The sequence below is a fragment of the Caretta caretta genome, chromosome 10 (genome assembly GCF_965140235.1).
Source record: "Caretta caretta isolate rCarCar2 chromosome 10, rCarCar1.hap1, whole genome shotgun sequence".
Classification (NCBI taxonomy): domain Eukaryota; kingdom Metazoa; phylum Chordata; order Testudines; family Cheloniidae; genus Caretta; species Caretta caretta.
This window is the reverse complement of record NC_134215.1, coordinates 51522763-51542624: the sequence shown is the minus strand read 5'-3', so window position 1 is coordinate 51542624 and position 19862 is coordinate 51522763. Positions and strand designations below refer to the sequence as shown.

The 19862-nt window shown below is 43.2% G+C and overlaps 1 protein-coding gene across 3 annotated transcripts in view; it reads right to left on the bottom strand.

Annotated features, from left to right (window-relative positions):
• DAPK2 (death associated protein kinase 2) overlaps positions 1 to 19862 on the bottom strand; it is a 90734-nt gene that overhangs the window by 43456 nt on the left and 27416 nt on the right. For all 3 annotated transcript variants that reach the window (XM_048867342.2, XM_048867343.2, XM_048867341.2), the window contains exon 3: positions 2516 to 2737. In XM_048867342.2, coding sequence (XP_048723299.1) covers positions 2516 to 2737 — 222 coding nt within the window. The remainder of the gene's footprint in view (positions 1 to 2515; positions 2738 to 19862) is intronic.

The window sequence follows — 19862 nt, the reverse complement described above, 5'->3', positions numbered from 1 at the left end:
ACCACTGTAGCAAGTCTCAGAGACCAGGTTAACTGACTTGGGCTTGTGGGGCTCATGCTACAGAGCTAAAATATTAGTGTGAATGTTTGGGCTTGGACTACAGGCTCTGAGATCCACCCCCTCACCAGTTTCAAAGCCCAGGCTCCAGAACTTCTACACTGCTATTTTTAGCCTTGTAGCACAAACCTTGAGAGGCTGAGTCAGTTGACCTGGGCTTTGAGACTCACTGCTACGGACTCATGGACTTTAAGTTCAGAAAGGAGTACTGTGATCATCTCGTCTGACCTCCTGCATATTGCAGGCCACAGACCTCACCCACCCACTCCTGTAATAGACCCCTAACCTCTGGCTGAGTTACTTAAGTCCTCAAATCATGATCCGCCTTTTACACTAGTTTAAACCTGCAAGTGCAGAGGAAGGTAAACCCTCCCCCCCACCAGGTTCTCTGCCAAACCAGCTCCAGGGCAAAATTCCTTACTGACCCCAAATATGGCGATCAGTTAGACCCTGAGTATTGGAGAGGACCCACCAGCCAGACACCTGGGAAAGAATTCTCTGTAGTAACTCAGAGCCCTCTCCATCTAGTGTCCCGTCTCCAGTCGTGGGGGATTTTTGCTACAGGCAGTAGCCAATGGGCTATTTTTGCAATACCCTTTAGTTCCCCATCCCTGGCTCTCTCTTCCAGTGGGTTCTTTTCCTTCCCCAATTTCTTTCTTCTCTTTCCTATCCTTCTCCTTCTTCCTTCTGCCTATTACAAGTCTAGCTTAGCTGGCCAAGACTGCAAATTTTGCAACATTACTGCAAGCCTGTGACCAAAAAGACAGCTAAAACAAATGCCCGAAACAGTCCGATACCAGTACAAGTTTGCCAGGTCTCGAAGTGCATAATAAGACCGGGTGCTGTGTCTGTCTTTCTCCAGCAGCAAACTTGCAAGTGAAAGTTAACATCAGAGACAGAAGTTGCATTTTCTGTCTTTGCTGTTCTTTTTTCTCCCCTTTCGTGTGTGTTTGTCTTCTTTTGCCTTCTAGGAGACTGGACTAGACTTTAACAGCAGCAGCAGCAGTTCCAGCCCATCTCAATTACCTTCTTTTTTCCCCACAAAAGGACAGTTACCACTGTCTTTAACACCACTGTCAGACAAGGATTTTTCCCCTCTAAAGACTCTCTACAGCTAACAGAAAAAGGAACATGGGATGGTGTTAAATGAAATAGTTATTTAATGCTTTACATTTCAAATGCTTTTTCTTTCTGTTTTTCTTTCTTGTATCTTTAATAAAAGGTTAAAGAGGATTTCTAATAATGTTTTTGCCATGGTATTAAGCAGGCTGAGGTCTCTGTGTACCCAACCCTGAACCTTGTTTAAAACTGTTTAATGTTGGACAATACCAGGATCATGTTAACATTTTTGACTATTTGGGCACCTTTATTTCATCTAAATTAATACAACAGATCCTTGCTTTACCCCGGTCCATTGGGTTCCTTATAATCTTTGAGATTATTTGTTTATTAGACAATTCTGCTTTAAGAAACCTTTGAAAGAATCATCTAATTAAAAAAAAGCCAGATAAGGCAAGTGACACAGTGCTACCTGGGGCACTACAATAAGCTCAGCCTTATCAAACCAGTCAGCAATGGGCTACAAACACAGTACCAAGTGTGTACTGGGGACAGGGCTGGGATTATATTACTACTGTGTAAAACCTTAATAAGGGATGGGCTAACAGGTTGGAGAACATTACAAACTGGTCCAAACTTCTGCCTGTCTCCCTAACAATTCTGACAGGTTTAGAACATGTGCCTTCCTCCATGCTTCAACTCCCACCATACCCACAATTAACTTCCTCCCTCCTTCCCCGCCCCCAACTCTCCAACCAAGGGAGAAGCAGACACATTTGTCTATAATCAGATTCCCGTCACCGGCTCACCCATTCTCAACTCCACGAGTGAAAAGAGTGAAGGCAGAGCTGGTGCTAGGGAGGCGAGAACAGTGCCAGGCAATGCTTAGTGCCCCAGAGCCATCAGAGCTCTAGGGCTCGAGGCATCAGCTGTAAACTAAAGTTTTCTTTTGTAGAGCCTCAAGAGGATGCAGAGCATTTGAGGGGTGGATGAACATTGGATGTTTCTTGGGGTGGGCAGAGCAGGAGAGGAAATGAAGAAACTGGACCCTGTTAGAGATACTTGCACTTCCTCTAAATGTACGTGTTAGGCCAGCAGTGAGCAAACATTAGGTAATCTCTATGTTCACAAACCAACAGGACTCCATGGTTTTGCAGCAGTGACCCGAGAGGACTAACAGGCACATCTGTCTCTAGAGCGTGTGCTGATTTATTCAGGGGAGGCTGTTTACTGGTGACCTCATTCTATTTTTCTGCCTAGGTCTGCTGTTGGTTTCTCTAGCCCTATGGCCAAGCAGTTCCATTTTAAGAACACTCCTGTGCTCAGGAGGCCTCCACAGCTCTTTCCTGTTCCCATTTGCCTCATCCTACAGCGGAGGATAGGAAATCACTCTACTCACAGCTCGAGGATAAGGACCATATCTGTCCTGTTCTCATAGACGTCGTGCAGCTTGATGATGTTGGCATGCAGGATCTGCTGCAGAATGTTCACCTCCCGCTCAATTTCCTCACGTCTCACCCCCCGGCGGCTGGCCCGGCTCTGACGCTTCTTAATGAATTTGGCAGCATATTCCACTCCAGTGCTTTTCTCTCTGCATTTCTTCACTATTGCAAACTGGCCACTGTAAGGACAAAGTTATAACAGCAATTACACTAAAAGCTTTCACAAATCCCATGGGCAATACCATGAAGCTCCCAGAATTAGCTTGCATAGACAGGGTCTGAACCTGCAAATCCTTTGGTGAATAACCCTTATTCTTACTAAAAAGAAAAGGAGTACTTGTGGCACCTTAGAGACTAACAAATTTATCTGAGCATAAACTTCCATGAGCTACAGCTCACTTCATCGGAAGCTCACGAAAGCTCATGCTCAAATAAATTTGTTAGTCTCTAAGGTGCCACAAGTACTCCTTTTCTTTTTGTGAATACAGACTAACACGGCTGCTACTCTGAATCCTTATTCTTACTGCTACAGTAACAATTTTCAGGATTGGGTTAATAAATTGTACGTTCTGCATTCACCATATTTTAATGCAGTGCTTTAGACCATGCAAAACAAAGTAACCTGTCTGAATGGAAGGGAGGGTCCTAGATACAATCATCAAAGAAATTTTTTAAATCATCAAGGTCTGAGAGCTCAAGTCATCAAAAACTAGAAAATTTAAAGTGAGTCCAAACTGCCCTTCATTTGCTAAGTGAAGTTCAGGAACTGAAGTACACAAAATACAGAATGCCGTCTGATGCTCTGGAGGGGTAGATAATACCTACTACACACATTTGCGTCAGACCTGTAGGGTGTAATTTTCAGAAGGCTCAAAGAGTACATCAGCCTTTGTAATTGGAAAGTTAGAGACAAGTGCCCAGTTTGCATGTACAAGTGCAAGTTTGTGTGTGGAAGATGCTGGTCCACACACATTATTGCACTCGGCTTGAAAATCTGGCTCTCAATGTTATTTGAAACTATGCAAGTTTCTTAATGTCAGTTTAAACTAAGAAGAATGTTTCCCTAATACTTAGCAGGACAATAGTCTAATTCACTGCATCAAACTTTTAAACGGCAGGCAATTGTTTGCAGTTGCAAGCAGACTTTTCCTGACAGCAGCTGCTAGATGTAGAGGTCATCATTCCAGTCCCAAATTTAATATTTTCTCCCATCCCATAAAAAGGAAACACTTGGAGATCAGATCACTAATACAGAGTATAATGTCCTACATGTTTCAGTCTCATTTACATGATGGGAGCCTTGTGAAATGAGACATTTCCTTTAACAGGAAAGGGCAGGGGAACTCCTCATTTTAACCTGCATGAGGTCATTATCACCGACTCAGTTCCTCAGTTAGCTCCCGCAAGACGCATTGTTAGACAACAGAGCTGCCACTTTGGGTGCACAGCTGATAGTAGTTCCATTTCGTTTCTCTTTATGAGAGCTTCTCATAACTGGACAAAGTGAAAGATCATGTCCAAGGCAGGAATATTGCACAAGATGGAGGGGTTATTCATGTGACTCTCTGACCAGTTCAGTTCTAACAACTTATTCTGGACAAAGAAATCAGTGGTGTGTGAGTATGCGTGTGTGTATATATATATATATATATGCTTAGCCATGCAAAAAACATAATAAGTTTACAAAGCAGGATAGGAAGGCAAGGGGATAGCCTTGGACTATGCAGTTAGTCTGTACAGGACATGTACATAAGCCACTGATGTTTACTCAAAGTTTTTTAATAGAGAAACATAGAAGGAGGATGGTCTTGTGGTTAAGCCAATGGAGGGACTCCGGAGATCCAAGTTCAATTCTCGGCTATACCACAGATTTCCTGTATTACCCTGGTCAAATCACTTAATCTTTCTATGCCTCAGTTTCCCCATCAATAAATGGGAATTACACTTATTTTCTCCTACTTGTCTTCTCTATTTAGATTTTATGCATTTAGTGCAGGAACTCTCTCAATATGTGTTTTACAGTGTTTCACACAAAGGGGTCTTGACTTCATTTGGGTGCTACCAAAATAAAATTATTATTCATAATCTATAGATGTTTCCAGGAGTGTCACTCCAAAGCCTAGAATGCCTGTTGAATCAGTGTGAAGCAATGGAAACAGCTACAAGCATGGCTGAGAGCTTTTTGTTTAGAATATCACCAGGGTCAATCGTCACTGGGACTCTCAGACTGTTACTATCCAATTTTTAATTTCTCAGCTCCCCCCCCCCCCCTTTTTTTTTTTTTTTTACATTTTACAAATTCCACCCGTTCAGCACCATGGGCTTTCACCTAGCAACAATAATAAATGACATTTGGCAAGCTAGCAAGATTCCTCTTAAAATCAGCTGCCTTTAATTACTAACACGGCTTATGTAGGATGTAGCAGACTGTCACTTCAACTGGATCTGAAAAACAGACTAAAAAATGTGCTGTGACAAAAATGGGTTGCTTTTAACCAAGGATAACGTAGGGGATTTAAATGGAAATGCTTATTACTTATTATTATTTGGCTTGATGGAAATTTGCACTATTCATAGTAAGCAGAGAAAGCAGCAAGCAAGCACATGTGTATGAGCATATGTTAACCTTGTGCACAAAACCATGGTTGATAGATAGGTCTGTGAAAAATATTAACAACAACATCATCTGAAACCAAGTGAACCTTGCCCAACTTTAGGTTTCATTACAAACTTCAAATTCAGACAGGTTCATCAAAAGGGTCCCTGAAGTTCACAAGCCTGGCCAGATTTAAGGTTCCACACAAAATTTGTGCAAAGTTGTTTAGTTTGGATACAAATCTCTCACATTTTAGGTTCTTTCACTCAGATTTTGTGAAACCAAAACTCAAAGCTGAACTTGGGGCAGGAGGGGGAAGAAAGAGCAGGATAAAGCCAGATAAAATGCTGGCACAAACCTCTGCCAACCAAAAGGACGAGGATTCACACAGCTCTTCTAGCCAGTACCAGTAACTCTGTTTAAATTACAGTGCTAAATAGGTATCATTTCACCAGATTCAGATATACCTCCATATGAGGCTGCAGGGAATTCAGCCACAATTAGAAAGAGGAAGTGGTCAGTCTACTCCACTGATCGTGAGTTTAATTTGTTTACTGGCATCACTTAGTTCAGCAGAGAGTTAAGTTTTCTCTACTGGTGAAAATGCTGATCTTTTATACAAATCGACAACACCTAAACAAAGTTCTTTTATAACTATTAAATAGGCCATCTCAGGGTCTTCTCCAAGATGATGGTGCTTTCAGGAATATTTATTGATCTTTTCATTATCTGCAACACATTGCTGTTACATGGAGACCTGGTGAGACAATGCAATCATGTGGAAAGTACAGGATGAAATTCACTTCCCAGTATTAGCAGCTACCTTTTGTTACATAATTGCATCCCCACTGGAATTCACAAAATATTGATACTGATTTATGGCTGGGGGAAAAGTAGAATGAATGTTTAGACAACGTGCTGTTGTATATGTGCTGGGATATTGACAAATGAACCCCATTATAGGGATACAAAATATTAAGCCACCTGAGGCTTGGATCTGTGGTTAACATCAAAGGCTTGGTGTTCCATCCAAGCACAAGAGGCATAAAAAATGGTGACTTGTATAGAAAGCAGAGTCGGTTGGAACATTTTTGGCAAAACTAAGTTTTAAAATCTTGAAAGTTCCTATGAAACAGAATTGTTATCCTCAGGTCCAGTCAGCTCTAATAGTGTGTGCAGGGGGAACCTGATCCTGCATTAATGAGAGCACTTCTGTGAAGACAAAATAATTACTCATGCTTAATAGACTACAGAGGAGTTCAGAGCTATGGTCTCATTAATAAGAGGAGGATCAAGCTTAAACCTGTATCTCTTCAGAAACTCCCACTCTCTGCTCGTGCCCTGCCCCATTTTCATACTGTGTACTTGCAAGAGAAGGGATGCAAGATTTCATACTGCACAGAATAAAAGACAATGCCCAGCACTTCACTTCACTTATACCCAGGAGCAGCATCCACTCCCCCTTGTGCTGGCACACTATAACTTTGAGCAACCCACTGATCACAAATGGGTAGGATCCTGGCCCAAATGTATTTGTTCAATATCAGGTATATCCTCATTCAGGGCACTATATCCCAAGCTTGCAGGTAGTTCCATAGTTTCTACTATGAGCTTACAGACTACGCTCTATGCAAGGATCTCCTGATAACAATCACAAACATACTCATTAAATGCAGGTTTCAGAGTAGCAGCCGTGTTAGTCTATATTTGCAAAAAGAAATGGAGTACTAGTGGCACCTGAGAGACTAACCAATTTATTTGAGCATAAGCTTTCATGAGCTACAGCTCACTTCATCGGATGCATAAAGTGGAAAATACAGTGAGGAGATTTATATACACACAGAACATGAAAAAATGGGTGTTATCATGCACACTGTAAGGAGAGTGATCACTTAAGATGAGCTATTACCAGTGGGGGCGGGGGGGGGGGGGGAAGAGGGGAAGAAAACCTTTTGTAGTGATAATCAAGGTGGGCCATTTCCAGCAGTTAACAAGAACATCTGAGGAACAGTGGGTGTGTGTGTGTGTGTGTGTGTGTGTGTAAATAAACAAGGGGAAATAGTTTTACTTTGTGTAATGACTCAATCACTCCCAGTCTCTATTCAAGCCTAAGTTAATTGTATCCAATTTGCAAATTAATTCCAATTCAGCAGTCTCTCATTGGAGTCTGTTTCTGAAGTCTTTTTGTTGAAGAATAGCCACTTTTAGGTCAGAAATCGAGTGACCAGAGAGACTGAAGTGTTCTCCGACTGGTTTATGAATGCAAACACCTAAGATTACAGGCTTTCACTTACATTGGAGAAGCTATGAGCTGCAGTGATTTTCAACATTATTATATTCTTCACTGGCTTGTATGCAAGTGCAGTTGGGAATATAAATTATGCACACTGCATCACAGTCTGCAATCACACACTGCAATTGTATTCACTACCTGATAATGAAACACTCTAAGAACCTTACATAATTAACACAGAAACAGCTATTTGGAGTCAGTCTTAAATCTACAAAAGGCAAGGAAACCAAGAGTTAAAACCTTCCCTTGACCCTAGCTTGCCCTGGAATGCCTCGGTAGTATGGGGTAAAATCTCACTCATTAATTTCAGATTCTTATAAAAACATATTGATATGTTTATGAACCTTAGAGCCATTCCAAACATTTCTGGTGTGGTCTAGAAGATTTATTTATTTAGAAGACTTTTAGTGCATTAGACCTGATGTATGATTACACTAATCTACAACCACCTGCTTAAAGAATTTTGACAACAGACTACTAGTGTTAAAGTTCTCCCTTCTTTAATTTACCATTATGCAAAATCCTTACAACAGAACTTAATAGAGAATGAGATTCCTGCTATAGAATACCATAGGTTACTTTAAAAATTCTATTACAAGATTTGATCCCCCAATAAACCCTGTAGGTTGTCTAGAGTGATTTCTATAGAACCTGATAGTTTTAATTCCTATTAAATCCTCCAGGAATCATCTATCAGAGTATTCTTTCCCAGGCAGGATTGTTTGATCATGTGTTTCTAAAGGAATTTGAAAGTAGCACTAGTTTTGTTTACTTCCTTGTCTTCATGGCTGTGTCATCAATTTTATTAGTACAATTCTGGGAAGAGAAATCACTATGTTGCATCCGATGAAGTGAGCCGTAGCTCACGAAAGCTTATGCTCAAATAAATTTCTTAGTCTCTAAGGTGCCACAAGTCCTCCTTTTCTTTTTGTGAATACAAACTAACACAGCTGCTACTCTGAAACCTATGTAACCACTGATTCAGGTGTGTACACACCACACACTCTTGTACGTATCCTAAATAAAACAGTGGTGTTGGGTAGCTTGGAGTTTTATTTTTTTAAAAAATCTTTCAAGTTATCAGTTACACAGCACAAAAATTGTTTTCCAATAGGTATTTATAATCCAGGGGGGTGCTGACTATTACAAAAAAAAATTTAAATTATGGCTTCCTGAGACATGGACTTTATTGAGTACAGGGACAGTCCAAGGGCTTGAGACAGTTGAAAAGAGGATGAAAATAATGAAGAGAAAGCATAAAGGAGCCAAATACACCATTGGTTAGCCAGAGATGTTCAGAAAAAGTTGATGTAATAGCACTGACATTATGAATAGTCCATATACATACACTGACCCGGAAACCTTTTCAGGTTTTTTCTTACATTAACATCAAGTGTTAATCCCCTTCCCCACTCCCTGCTTCTTGCTATATGGTGCAAATATATCCACTTTATATATACTTGTTGCCAAGATCCCATGTGTCTTCATTACAGTATCAGTGGACAATCAAAGCATTTTTGGACCATTCTTGAAGATGAATGGCCCAAAATAGCAGCTAGTGTTTAATGATTTTCTGCACCACCAGCTCATTCTTTTATAAGGAATGGATATTCTTCATTATATTAAGGCAAGAGCTAAGAGTTGGAGGGAGGGTGGGGGAAGACGAGAGCACAATAATCTCAGTCAATGGTTATAAAAGCCAGCCTGTTGCTCTCCTTACACACTGACAGAACCTGTGTCTCAGTTACCCAAAGTACATATTTCTTGCAAAACCCCATAAAATTATCTTTTATGACATCAAAGAGATTTCCTCTCATCATATAGCAGTTGACATTCACTGCCAGGAATGTGCTCTAGCTTCCTTGTTAACGATCATAAAAAATGACAGCATACAGTCAGAAAAAAACCCCGGTACTACAGTATTTCCTTGTGACCCTGACCAAAATAACAGCCCCTCCTCCCATGCACCATGTAAGAAACAGTTGCCTGCCCCAAAGAGCTTGCAATATAGACAAGACAAGGGCTAGAAGAAAGGAAATATGACCTACATATATGGAATTGAAGCACAGTTAGATTAAGCCATTTACTTACCTTAGCACAGAATCTTTAGCAAACCTGATAAATGAATCCAGATCTCCCAAGTTCTAGCCAAGAGCTTTAACACAAGCCCACACTTCCTAGTGCATCAGTGAAATAAGGATGACTGAAGTCCTACATCGCAATATGAACAGCACACACGCAATATAATCCCAGAGACAGACATTTGCTAATGTTTTTTTAAACTAGTGAAGTTTGTTGCATTCCTCAAATATTTGGACAGCAGTACTGCAGTCCTGTCTCCCCACCACAGCCTTGGGGCAGCCTGCACTCAAAACCCCTCACTCCTAGCCCCACCCCCCACCGCAGAGCCTGCACCCCCAGCCGGAGCCCTCACCCCCACAAACACTCCAACCCTTTGCCCCAGCCCTGAGCCCCCTCCCACACTCCAAACCCCTCAGCCCCACCCCCACCACACATCACCTCCACAAACCAAAATTCATTCCGCACATGGATGTAAAAAATTAGAGGGAACATTGACAGTGCTTAACGTATTTAGATTCCATTTCAGAAGCAAAATTTAGATGAGTACAAAATGCAGTTTATTTTATCATCCTATAGTTTGTGGGCAACAAAAAGACCAGAATGATTGATACCACCAGTTTGGTTTGCTCTTTTTTAATGGTTATTTTTAATTCTGGTCTCGGAGGGGTAATCTTAAACTGAGTGGAGTGAACGAAACGCTTTGTGGCATCCCAAGAAGGCAGACAGCAATGCTAACAACAGTAACATCACCATGAAACATTAGAATAAAAATAGCCTTTCTAATAAGATGTAAATATACATATGGGATGGCATCCCCCCCCTTCTTCTTCTATTCCAGGAATACTGCTTCCTAGAGTGGCCGGCCTGAAATGCTGCAAAATGCACGAATAATATTGAAAAGACACCGTTAGCTACGGTGTCCCAGCCAGACCCTCTTTCCCTGTTTGTGGGATGGGGCTGTCAGGCAGCTGACTCCTCTTGTGATTTGAGAAGAGCAGATAACTTTTTTAGTTCAAATATCACAAACATACATTTGGAAGTGATTAAGTTACTGTTTTTATATTTTGTTTTTTAAAAATGCTACGATTTGGAATATCTGTAAGATAGTCGGGAATCCACTGACAGGGGCTTCTAGACATTGGTATACCAGTGAAAGATGTGATATAAAGCCAAAAGAAAACACCTCTTACAGTTTGACTGTAGTCAGAAAATGAGAGATTGTGCAGTTAAGGCAATGGGCTGGGGCTCAGGAGAAGGAGGATAGTCCATGGTTAGGGTGCTAGGCAGAGACTTGGGTTCAAGCCTCTGCTCCCCTACAAACTTCCTGTGTGACCTTGGTGTGACCCTGTGTGACCAAGTCACAGCGTCTGTGTGTCAGCTCCACATCTGTAAAATGCAACTACTGCTAAACTCAAACTAAATGATAACATAATTATCATTGATTATAACAAAGGGGCCTGGATTTCAGTTTGGGCCCCCCAGGCACTACTGTCATACCAATAATAATTGTAATCACTCTCATTTTTATTTTCTCTCAATACCTTTCTATCCACATATGCCCAGCCCAGCCTAAAAGTCACGAAGCTGAGTTCTCGTGTCATCCGCCCTGCAAACTCAATCTTGGACACAAGCATTGAGCTGGGCTTCCTTCCGTTTCCACTTCTGGAGTCAGAACATGGCTGACAATTCTGTCGTTGCACGAGGCAGACCAGAACTCAGCTCACTTTTTTATTCAGAGATGTTAACAGCAAGTAAGCTCAGCAGAGGGTCTGTAAAGAAATGCTAATAGTAATTTAGAAAAGGAGTACTTGTGGCACCTTAGAGACGAACCAATTTATTTGAGCATAAGCTTTCGTGAGCTACAGCTCACTTCATCAGATGCATCTGATGAAGTGAGCTGTAGCTCACGAAAGCTCATGCTCAAATAAATTGGTTCGTCTCTAAGGTGCCACAAGTACTCCTTTTCTTTTTGCGAATACAGACTAACACGGCTGTTACTCTGAAATAGTAATTTAGTTCAGCAGAGGGTCTGTAAAGCCAGCAGATAGAGCTCAGGACGTATGTAGAGAGCACACAAAATATGTTGAGCAAAGCACAATTTTCCAGTAATTTTTCTGACCCTTCCTCCATTTGAATGGCACCACAGGGTAACCCTACTGGGCCTTTTAGTGACAACAGGTGCAGAAAGTTGAACGTCCCAGTTTCCCTTGACACGCCTGAACAGGCTGTTCTTTCCTTTCCCCTTGAGGACAAACAGAGTGCGTCAGACTAAGGGACAGAGTTATGATAAGCAACAATGTGTAGTTGTAAGTAATTTTGGCATTTTACCTCTGCCTGATGCAGTGATATTACACATGGTAAAGTTCAATAAACTGTGGTAGAGACAGAAAAACGTGCCTTTTTAGGGAAGCAAAGATGACCTTCCCCCACTTACTTTTTTGTGTGTGTTTTGTTTATTATGTTTAGCAAGGTTACACTTAACTTCCTACTGTGGTCCAGTTCCTGCTCAGATGTGCACTTCTCTAAAGATAGAAGCTGAGTTAAAGCAATTATGCTTGGTATGCCAGCCAGCTGGCTTTAACACAGTTCAGTCACATTCTGGGCCTAGGGACTTCAAGTGAACTTCGAATATCAGAAGAATAAAAAACTTAAACTGTAGATTTACATGCAACAGAAAGCTTGGGAAGGGATACCATAAATATATACGTCTTTTTCTTTGCAATTTCTTTACACATTTATTCTCCAAGAGAATATCCCCAAAAGATAAAGCCGCCAAATCAATAACATTGAATGGGAACGCTTGACCAAAGATAATCTGTAATCAAAGAAATGTCTCTACTCCATATTATGGATCTCTGTGAAAATGCAAAGACAAACCCATTAAAACCAAATCACCTGTGCCAGAACACACAGTTATTTTTACATAGGCTGTACTGTGCTGTTAAACACTTGCTACATTTCACCCCAGCAGCGGCTGCATATCTGCAGTGGTCAAAGGAATTACACAGTGATATAGTGTGTGCAGTTTTTAAAATGTAATCTGAGATCTATGTGGATGGAGAGGAATTATATAAATTTGAATAAGATATTTAATCTTTTAGAGAGAAAATACTTATGATTTTTTACTTTAATAACTTAACCTCTAGGACAGGGGTGGGCAAACTTTTTGGCCCGAGGGCCACATCGGGGTTGCAAAACGGTATGGAGGGCAGGGTAGGGAAGGCTTTGCTTCCGCAAACAGCCTGGCCCCCACCCCCTATCCATCCCCTCTCACTTCCCACCCCCCGACTGCCCCCCTCAGAACACCCGACCCATCCAACCCTCCCTGCTCCTTGTCCCCTGACCACCCCCTCCCAGACCCCCCAGGACCCCGCCCCCTACTTAATCCCCACTGTTCCTTGCCCCTGACTGCCCCAACCCTAGCCACACCCCGGCCCCCGACCGCCCCCTCCTGGGACCCCCATCCCTAACTGCCCCCCAGGACCCCACCCCCTATCCAACCCTCCCTGCTCCCTGTCCCCCCCATTCCCGGGACCCCCCAACCCCCTGGGATCCCATCCCAATCCAACCCTCCCTGTCTCCTGACCACCCCCCTCCCCGACCCTCTGCCCCATCCAACCACCCCCCTGTCCCCTCACTGTCCCCCGGGACCTCCTGCCCCTTATCCAACCCTCCCTCCCCCCACCCCCTTACCATGCTGCTCAGAGTGGCAAGACAGGCTTACTGGAAGGGCTGGGAGGTGGGCAAGCACAAGCCGCGCTACCCACGCGGCAGCATCATTACAGGGGAGAGGGGACAGTGCGGGAGGGGCTGGGGCGAGCCTCCCCAGCTGGCAGCTCAGGGGCCAGGCATGACGGTCCCGCGGGCCGGATGTGGCCTGCAAGCCATAGTTTGCCCACCTCTGCTCTAGGACAAAGAAACTTCAGAAACTATCTATTAGGCCATTGTTTTACATATTTGTCCCTTTAGGGGAACTTTTAAATTTTTTTCTATTAGAATACTGAATACATTTTAAAAAGACAACCACTAGAAGCACTGAAGAATGGAAAGTATGTATGGACTTCCAACTGTCAGTTAGATAACAGTACCATAAGATCAACGTACATGTTAGCTTATTTCCAAGAATCATCTTGACTGTTGGCAGGGCATCCATATGGCCCTGGAAAGCAGGATGCTCTGATATTTCAATACTGTGCATATTCCCAAGAATGTGTCAGGCAGGAGAGGCCGTTGATGTAATTCACACTCATGCTTTACCCAATGCCTGTGACAGGGCTAATTTTAGGGTTGCCAGACTTTTCAGGATTTGCCAGTTGTTGGCTCTCTTACTATTTAATGGAATAAAAATAATGTTTGGTCTCTTGACAACCCTGATCTATAGAAATTTTAAAAAATAATCCCATCCCATGCTATATATCCTCTGAGCTAGGCGATACTATATTTTAATCTGAAGATAAGCATAGCCATCTATGCTTACTGACAGCAACCAATTCGTTCATTTTATACTGTACATTATGCGGAAGATTTTCAAAGTCAGTGGCAATCAGGTAACTAATACCAATAATATCTAGTATCATGTAATGTTGAGAAGAATCCCATCATGGCTATGCAGCATTGCTTATAGTTGAAGGGTCACATTGCATAGTACCTAGTGAATTATATATAATGACTTCTAGTTATATTTTGTGTGTTGTTAGAATTATCTGGAGATCTATCAATAGCATGGTATCCATTCTAGTAGATATAAAATGGTTCACTATGAATGTTTAACATTTTCCTTTGAATTTAAAAAAAAACAACAGATAATTTAAGTGAATTTAATGCTAGCGAATGATGCCAGAATGACCTAGAAATAGGACTCATCTGTGTGACTTGAAAAGATCACCACTAGAGGGGAGAGGGTAACTCAATCTTTATAGCCCATTCACTCCTTGCCAAGCTCAAATAAGGGACAATTAATATCAATTATGATGGTAGTTTTGATGCCACAGACTTCAGATATGGACTTTTTGTTACTACTGACCTGGGCTCGATTTGAACCAGTGACTTGGAGTTGAGAAATTTCTATATCCTATTACCATTTCCTCAATGTATCAGTCTCCATCTCTTTGTTTCTCCTTTACTTTTTTAGGAGGTGGGAAGGTTTACATAGTTTTAAATACCTCAGTAATTACTATAGTTGCCTGGCTTTCAAAGGTAAGCCCTCTTTGTTCAAAGCCTTTTTTTAAAAAAACACAGGAACTCTAACACTGCTGTCCTCTCACAGTTAAGTAATTTTTCTTAATGGAATTTGTCTTATTACTCTACTGCTGGTCAGAAATTGTCCTCTCTCTTTCTCTGTATTGCCTGAAAGTTGCCTGCCCAATTCTGCTGGTAATTTTAAGTGGCATGTTTTTCCCAGCAGAGAGGTAGCCACATGTTTTGATAATTCCCCATACTAGCTGTTTTTTCAGTTTTTGTTTTCCTGTGACGCATGGCTCAGACATAAATCATGCATGGTTCACAAGCTAAATATGTAAAAGGACTTTCCTGGAGGATCTCTGTGGTCACACTTACCACTTTCTGAAAACAGAATGCCACAGTATTTTTAACATGTTTCACTTCTAGTGATCACAGACAGCAAACTATACAGTGAGGTCCAGCAGTCCATTTCAGGCTAAGCTACTTAGATTGCAAGCTTTTTGGGGCACGGACAGTCTTTCTCCACAACACCTAGCACAATGGGGTTCTGGTCCACAACTAGGGCTCCTAGGAACTATGGTATTACAAATAAAATAAATAAATAAATAAATAATTGCTTCAATGAGAGTTTAATCTGACCGCAGTACATAGTAACAATCTATATCAGAGGTGGGCAAACTAAGGCCCGCGGGACCATCCTGCCCGGTCCCTGAGCTCCCGGCTGGGGAGGCTCGTCCCCTGGCCCCTCCCCCACTGTCCTGCCTTCCCTGCAGTGACACCGCTCAGGCTTTCCAATAAGCCAGTCCTGTTGCTCTGAGCGGCATAGTAAGAGGGAGGGGGGGTTGGATAAGGGGCAGGAGGTCCCAGGGGGCAGTCAGGGGACAGGGGGCGGTTGGATGGGGCGGAGGTTCGGGGAGGGGGTGGTCAGGAGACTGGGAGCGGGGGGGGGGGGGGAGAAGTTGGATGGGAGGGTCCCGGGGGGTGAGATTAGGGGGGTTGGATAGGGGGTGGGGTCCTGGGGGAGCAGTTAGGGATGCGGGTCCCGGGAGGGGGCGGGGGTGTGGATTGGAGCGGGGCAGTCAGGGGACAGGGAACAGGAGAAGGTTGGATAGCAGGTGGGGTCCTGGGGGGCAGTCAGGGGACAAGCAGCAGGGAAGGTTGGATGGGTTGGGGGTTCTGAGGGGGGTAGTCAGGGGGCCCTCCATACCGTTTTGCAACCCTGATGTGGCCCTCGGGCCAAAAAGTTTGCCCGCTCCTGATCTATAGCATGGTATTTGAGACAATGGAAAAGAAATCTAAGTAGTGGAAAAGTCGTTGGAGAAAGTGTCACTTTACTCCCATGCAATTTTATGGAACAAAGACCTTATAGTAAATCAGGGGTGGGCAACTTTTTGGCCCGAGGGCCAAATCGGGGTTGCGAAATGGTATGGAGGGCACGGCTGGGTAGGGAAGGCAGTGCCTCCACAAACAGCCTGGCCCCCACCCCATATCTGCCCCCTCTCACTTCCCACCCCGACTGTCCCCTTCAGAACCTCCGACCTATCCAACTCCCCCTGCTCCTTGTCCCCTGACTGCCCCCTCCCGGGACCCCTGCCCCTAACCGCCCCCCGGGACCCCACCCCTTATCTAAGCCCCCCCTGTTCCCTGTCCCCTGATTGCCCTGACCCCTATCCACACCCCTGCCCCCTGACCGCCCCCTCCTGGGAGCCCCGTCCCTAACTGCCCCCCCAGGACTCCACCCCCTATCCAAACCCCCCCACTCCCTGTCTCCTGACTGCCCCCTCCCCAAACCTCCGCCCCATCCAACAGCCCCCGTCCCCTGACTATTGAACCTTCCATCTAAACATCTCACAGTATTTAATAGACAGTGAAATAGACCTTTGAGATAGAGAAGGAAAAAACACCTAGGTAGGCAGTAAGTGATTAATCTCTTTTTACTTGAGGTGTCTTATAGGCATGAGGCAGTCAGAATACTTCCAGCCAAACAAGATACGGTGACATTAGGTTGTGTCACTGCACCCTGAATTGTCTTATTATTCTTCTAAAAATGGACTGGCTTTTTATTCTGTTAAAGACACTTTATTTTGTTCATAAAGATCAAAAATGTCAGTTGCTAGTCAGTTCAAAGTATGGCATGGCATTTTCACAGACAAGTCATATTTTTACTTTTATTAATTCATTTTATGATGCCATTTCAAGTCTTCTTGCTTTAGATTAAGATTTAATATAAATGATTTGAAATTCTCGGTGCCATCCAATAAACTTGGCGTCTGATAATACTGACTGCCGTTTCTATAACATCTCTCTTCCAAAGACCTTTACAATCTAAGCAAAACTATCACAATCTGTATAAAAAAAGGGATCACTCTGCTCATCACCGAAACGTAGCTACTGTTGTGGCATACAGAGCCTTTAAAAGAGAAGTACTGAAGTAAGTTGAATAGGCAGAATGTAAATTACCCCTTTATAGGGATACGATTTTGTCATGGAGGTCACAGAAATCGTGAATGTGAATAAACGCCACGCAATCTTGGAAATGGCTGTAAAACCCATTTGATTAGGTGTTCCCTTCATTGTCTTTCCAAAATGCAGTCCATGTCATATGCTGAAGTCAACACAAATCTGTACTGATAATTGTTTAACTGTGTACACACACAGTGGAGCCCGCAGCCATGGACGTATTATGAACGGTGTGTAGCACTGGCAGGTGCACCAATTGGGAGGTAGGGCCAGCGGGGGGGGGGGGGGGGGGGGGGGGGAGAAAAGGGGCCGTTTACACTGGACCCCCGTTTGAGAGGGTCTTCCAACCGAGTGGCATGGCAACCTGGCACATAAGGTTGCAGTGCCACTCAGATTTGACCCACTGGTCCCTTGATGGGGGAGCTGCTGACACAAATCTGAATGGAGCTGTGCCCCTGTGCCAGGTCACACACCGGCCGGGGGGAGAAGCCAGACCACACCCCATTGGAGAGAAGCCATGCTACCACTGAGGTGGCAATGTGGTTCAGTTGTGCGTATCACTTGTTTAGTTGTGTTCTTATGTATGCTGATGTTGTGTACGTTGATGTAGCAAAAATTACATTGTTTGATTAACTTTCTGTGACTTATCACTTTTTTCCACACCTGTGCTGTGAAATTTACACAGCAGCTACACAACACCACACTGGGACACTGCCTGAAGAGTGACTCGGAAGGAACAGTGCCACCTACTGAATCACCAGCAGCATTTTCTTTAGTAGCCAGGCATTTCTTGGAAGTCTCCCAACCAGGTAATGACCAAGCAGATTTGGCCCTTCTGAAGTTGCAGGAGTAGATCACAGGCTCCAGTAATATGCTCTAGCCCAGCAATTCTGCCCGTTTCCTGATAGTCTGACAAGTATTTTACATAGTCTCAAGCACAAAAATAAAACATGCATACTAAAATATTTTTCACTTATCACAGTAATTGATGAGGCAGAATGTCAGCAACTGGAATGACAACTAATAGAATCCAGAGAACTTTGGAAGGTCAGAGCTGACACTTTTAGAAGTAATGGTTGGATTGATAGGGGTAATTGCTCTGTGCTGCTAGGCTGAGCATGCTAGTGTATAGATAATATTTGTGTAGTGGTTTAGTATAACCTTTCTGTACCTTCAGTTTAAAGGTCAAAAACTGTTTAACATGTACAGGCTGCATCACTTATATAATGCACCCGAGAGCAGGAAAGAGAGAACTTATGCTGTGCTATGAAAAGACATTCAACTATCAACAACTCCTTGGTTCACATGGGCCAGAGCTGGCTCAGGCAGAAATGAAAGGAGAGGAGAAATTTTTTTTTAAAGCTAGCAAACAATTCAAGTCTTTAGAAAAATCCACAAGGCCTATAGTGAGCACGTTTCTTTAAGCCGCCAATTTCTTTTTTCGTCAGGGATTTTTCTATTCTTCAGTGTAACTTTCTAGTCTCATTTAAAATCTGTGTTACAAGTAGCTGATGAGAATCCACCCTAGGTAGGAGGACAGCACAACGTCTATGCTGTTTATTCCCTCTGCTGCTCCAGTGCAGAGGGGAGGAATCTTAAGGGGGCAGTGGGGGAATAAATCTCTCATTACCACTGTTCTGAGCACATAGGATGGGACATTCAGATCAATATTGAGTTCGTTTCCTGGGAAAACAGCAGGTTCTGCGGTGGGAAAGAATTGACAAACTCCTTAGCATCCAATTACAGAGCAACACTGAAGCTTCATTGAAGGCTGCCTATCATCCAGTGGCAGATTATTGACAGGCAGAGAAACAATGGTGAAGAGAGAAAGGTAGCCCTGAACAAAGAGTGGAGAGCTCCATAATGCATCCTTTAGTTAATGAATTGACGAGGACCCCTTTAAAAAGGCAGATACACTGTGTATCTTCCAGTGTAGGAAATCCTATGACTGAGGATTCCTCCATGCAAAAATATGGCAAACAGTTATTCCAAAAAAACACCTCCTTCAAAGTCCATGGGTAGCGTGGTAGCTTGTTCCCCATACATCTGAAAGAGGAGGGGATGGCTTTCAATTGCATCAGGTACACAGCCTACTGATCTCTCCCTAAACATGGACCAGTTTTACTCCAAGCAACACCTCCAAGCAGTGGGACTAGTTTAGCTATTTGGATTATTTTAAACTTCTTTCCCCTCTAAGGTGTCAAAATGCTTTAAAAGCCCACAGCCCATACTGAGTTCGTTAGAAACAAGAATGAATGAAGGAAAATCCAGAAGGAACGAATGTTATAGACTCCTGATCACAACCACACATATGGTGGTGAAAGATCCAAGTGTTGGAAATGCTCCAGCACTAAATTCAATCCACACCTGCACGTTCCCTTCACACATATGTAATATTCTTCTGGATTTAGTAGCAAAATATTAGAGAGGAGCTGGTCACAATTAGAGTATGTCAACACTGCACATTAAGCCTGGGCTCTGACTCAGGTTTGAGACCAAGCCCCCTTTCCGTCTATGCTCAAATCAGACTCGGGTCAGCAAGCACTTAGGTCCCAGATCATAGGACCCTGCAAGGGGTGGGTCAGAATCAGCGTCCCACTGTGACTGACTCCAAGCCCTGTCATTCTGCTGTGTGGACACAGGTGAAGCTGCAGACCCAAGTCAGAAGGTCTACATAGTGCTGTATGGACGC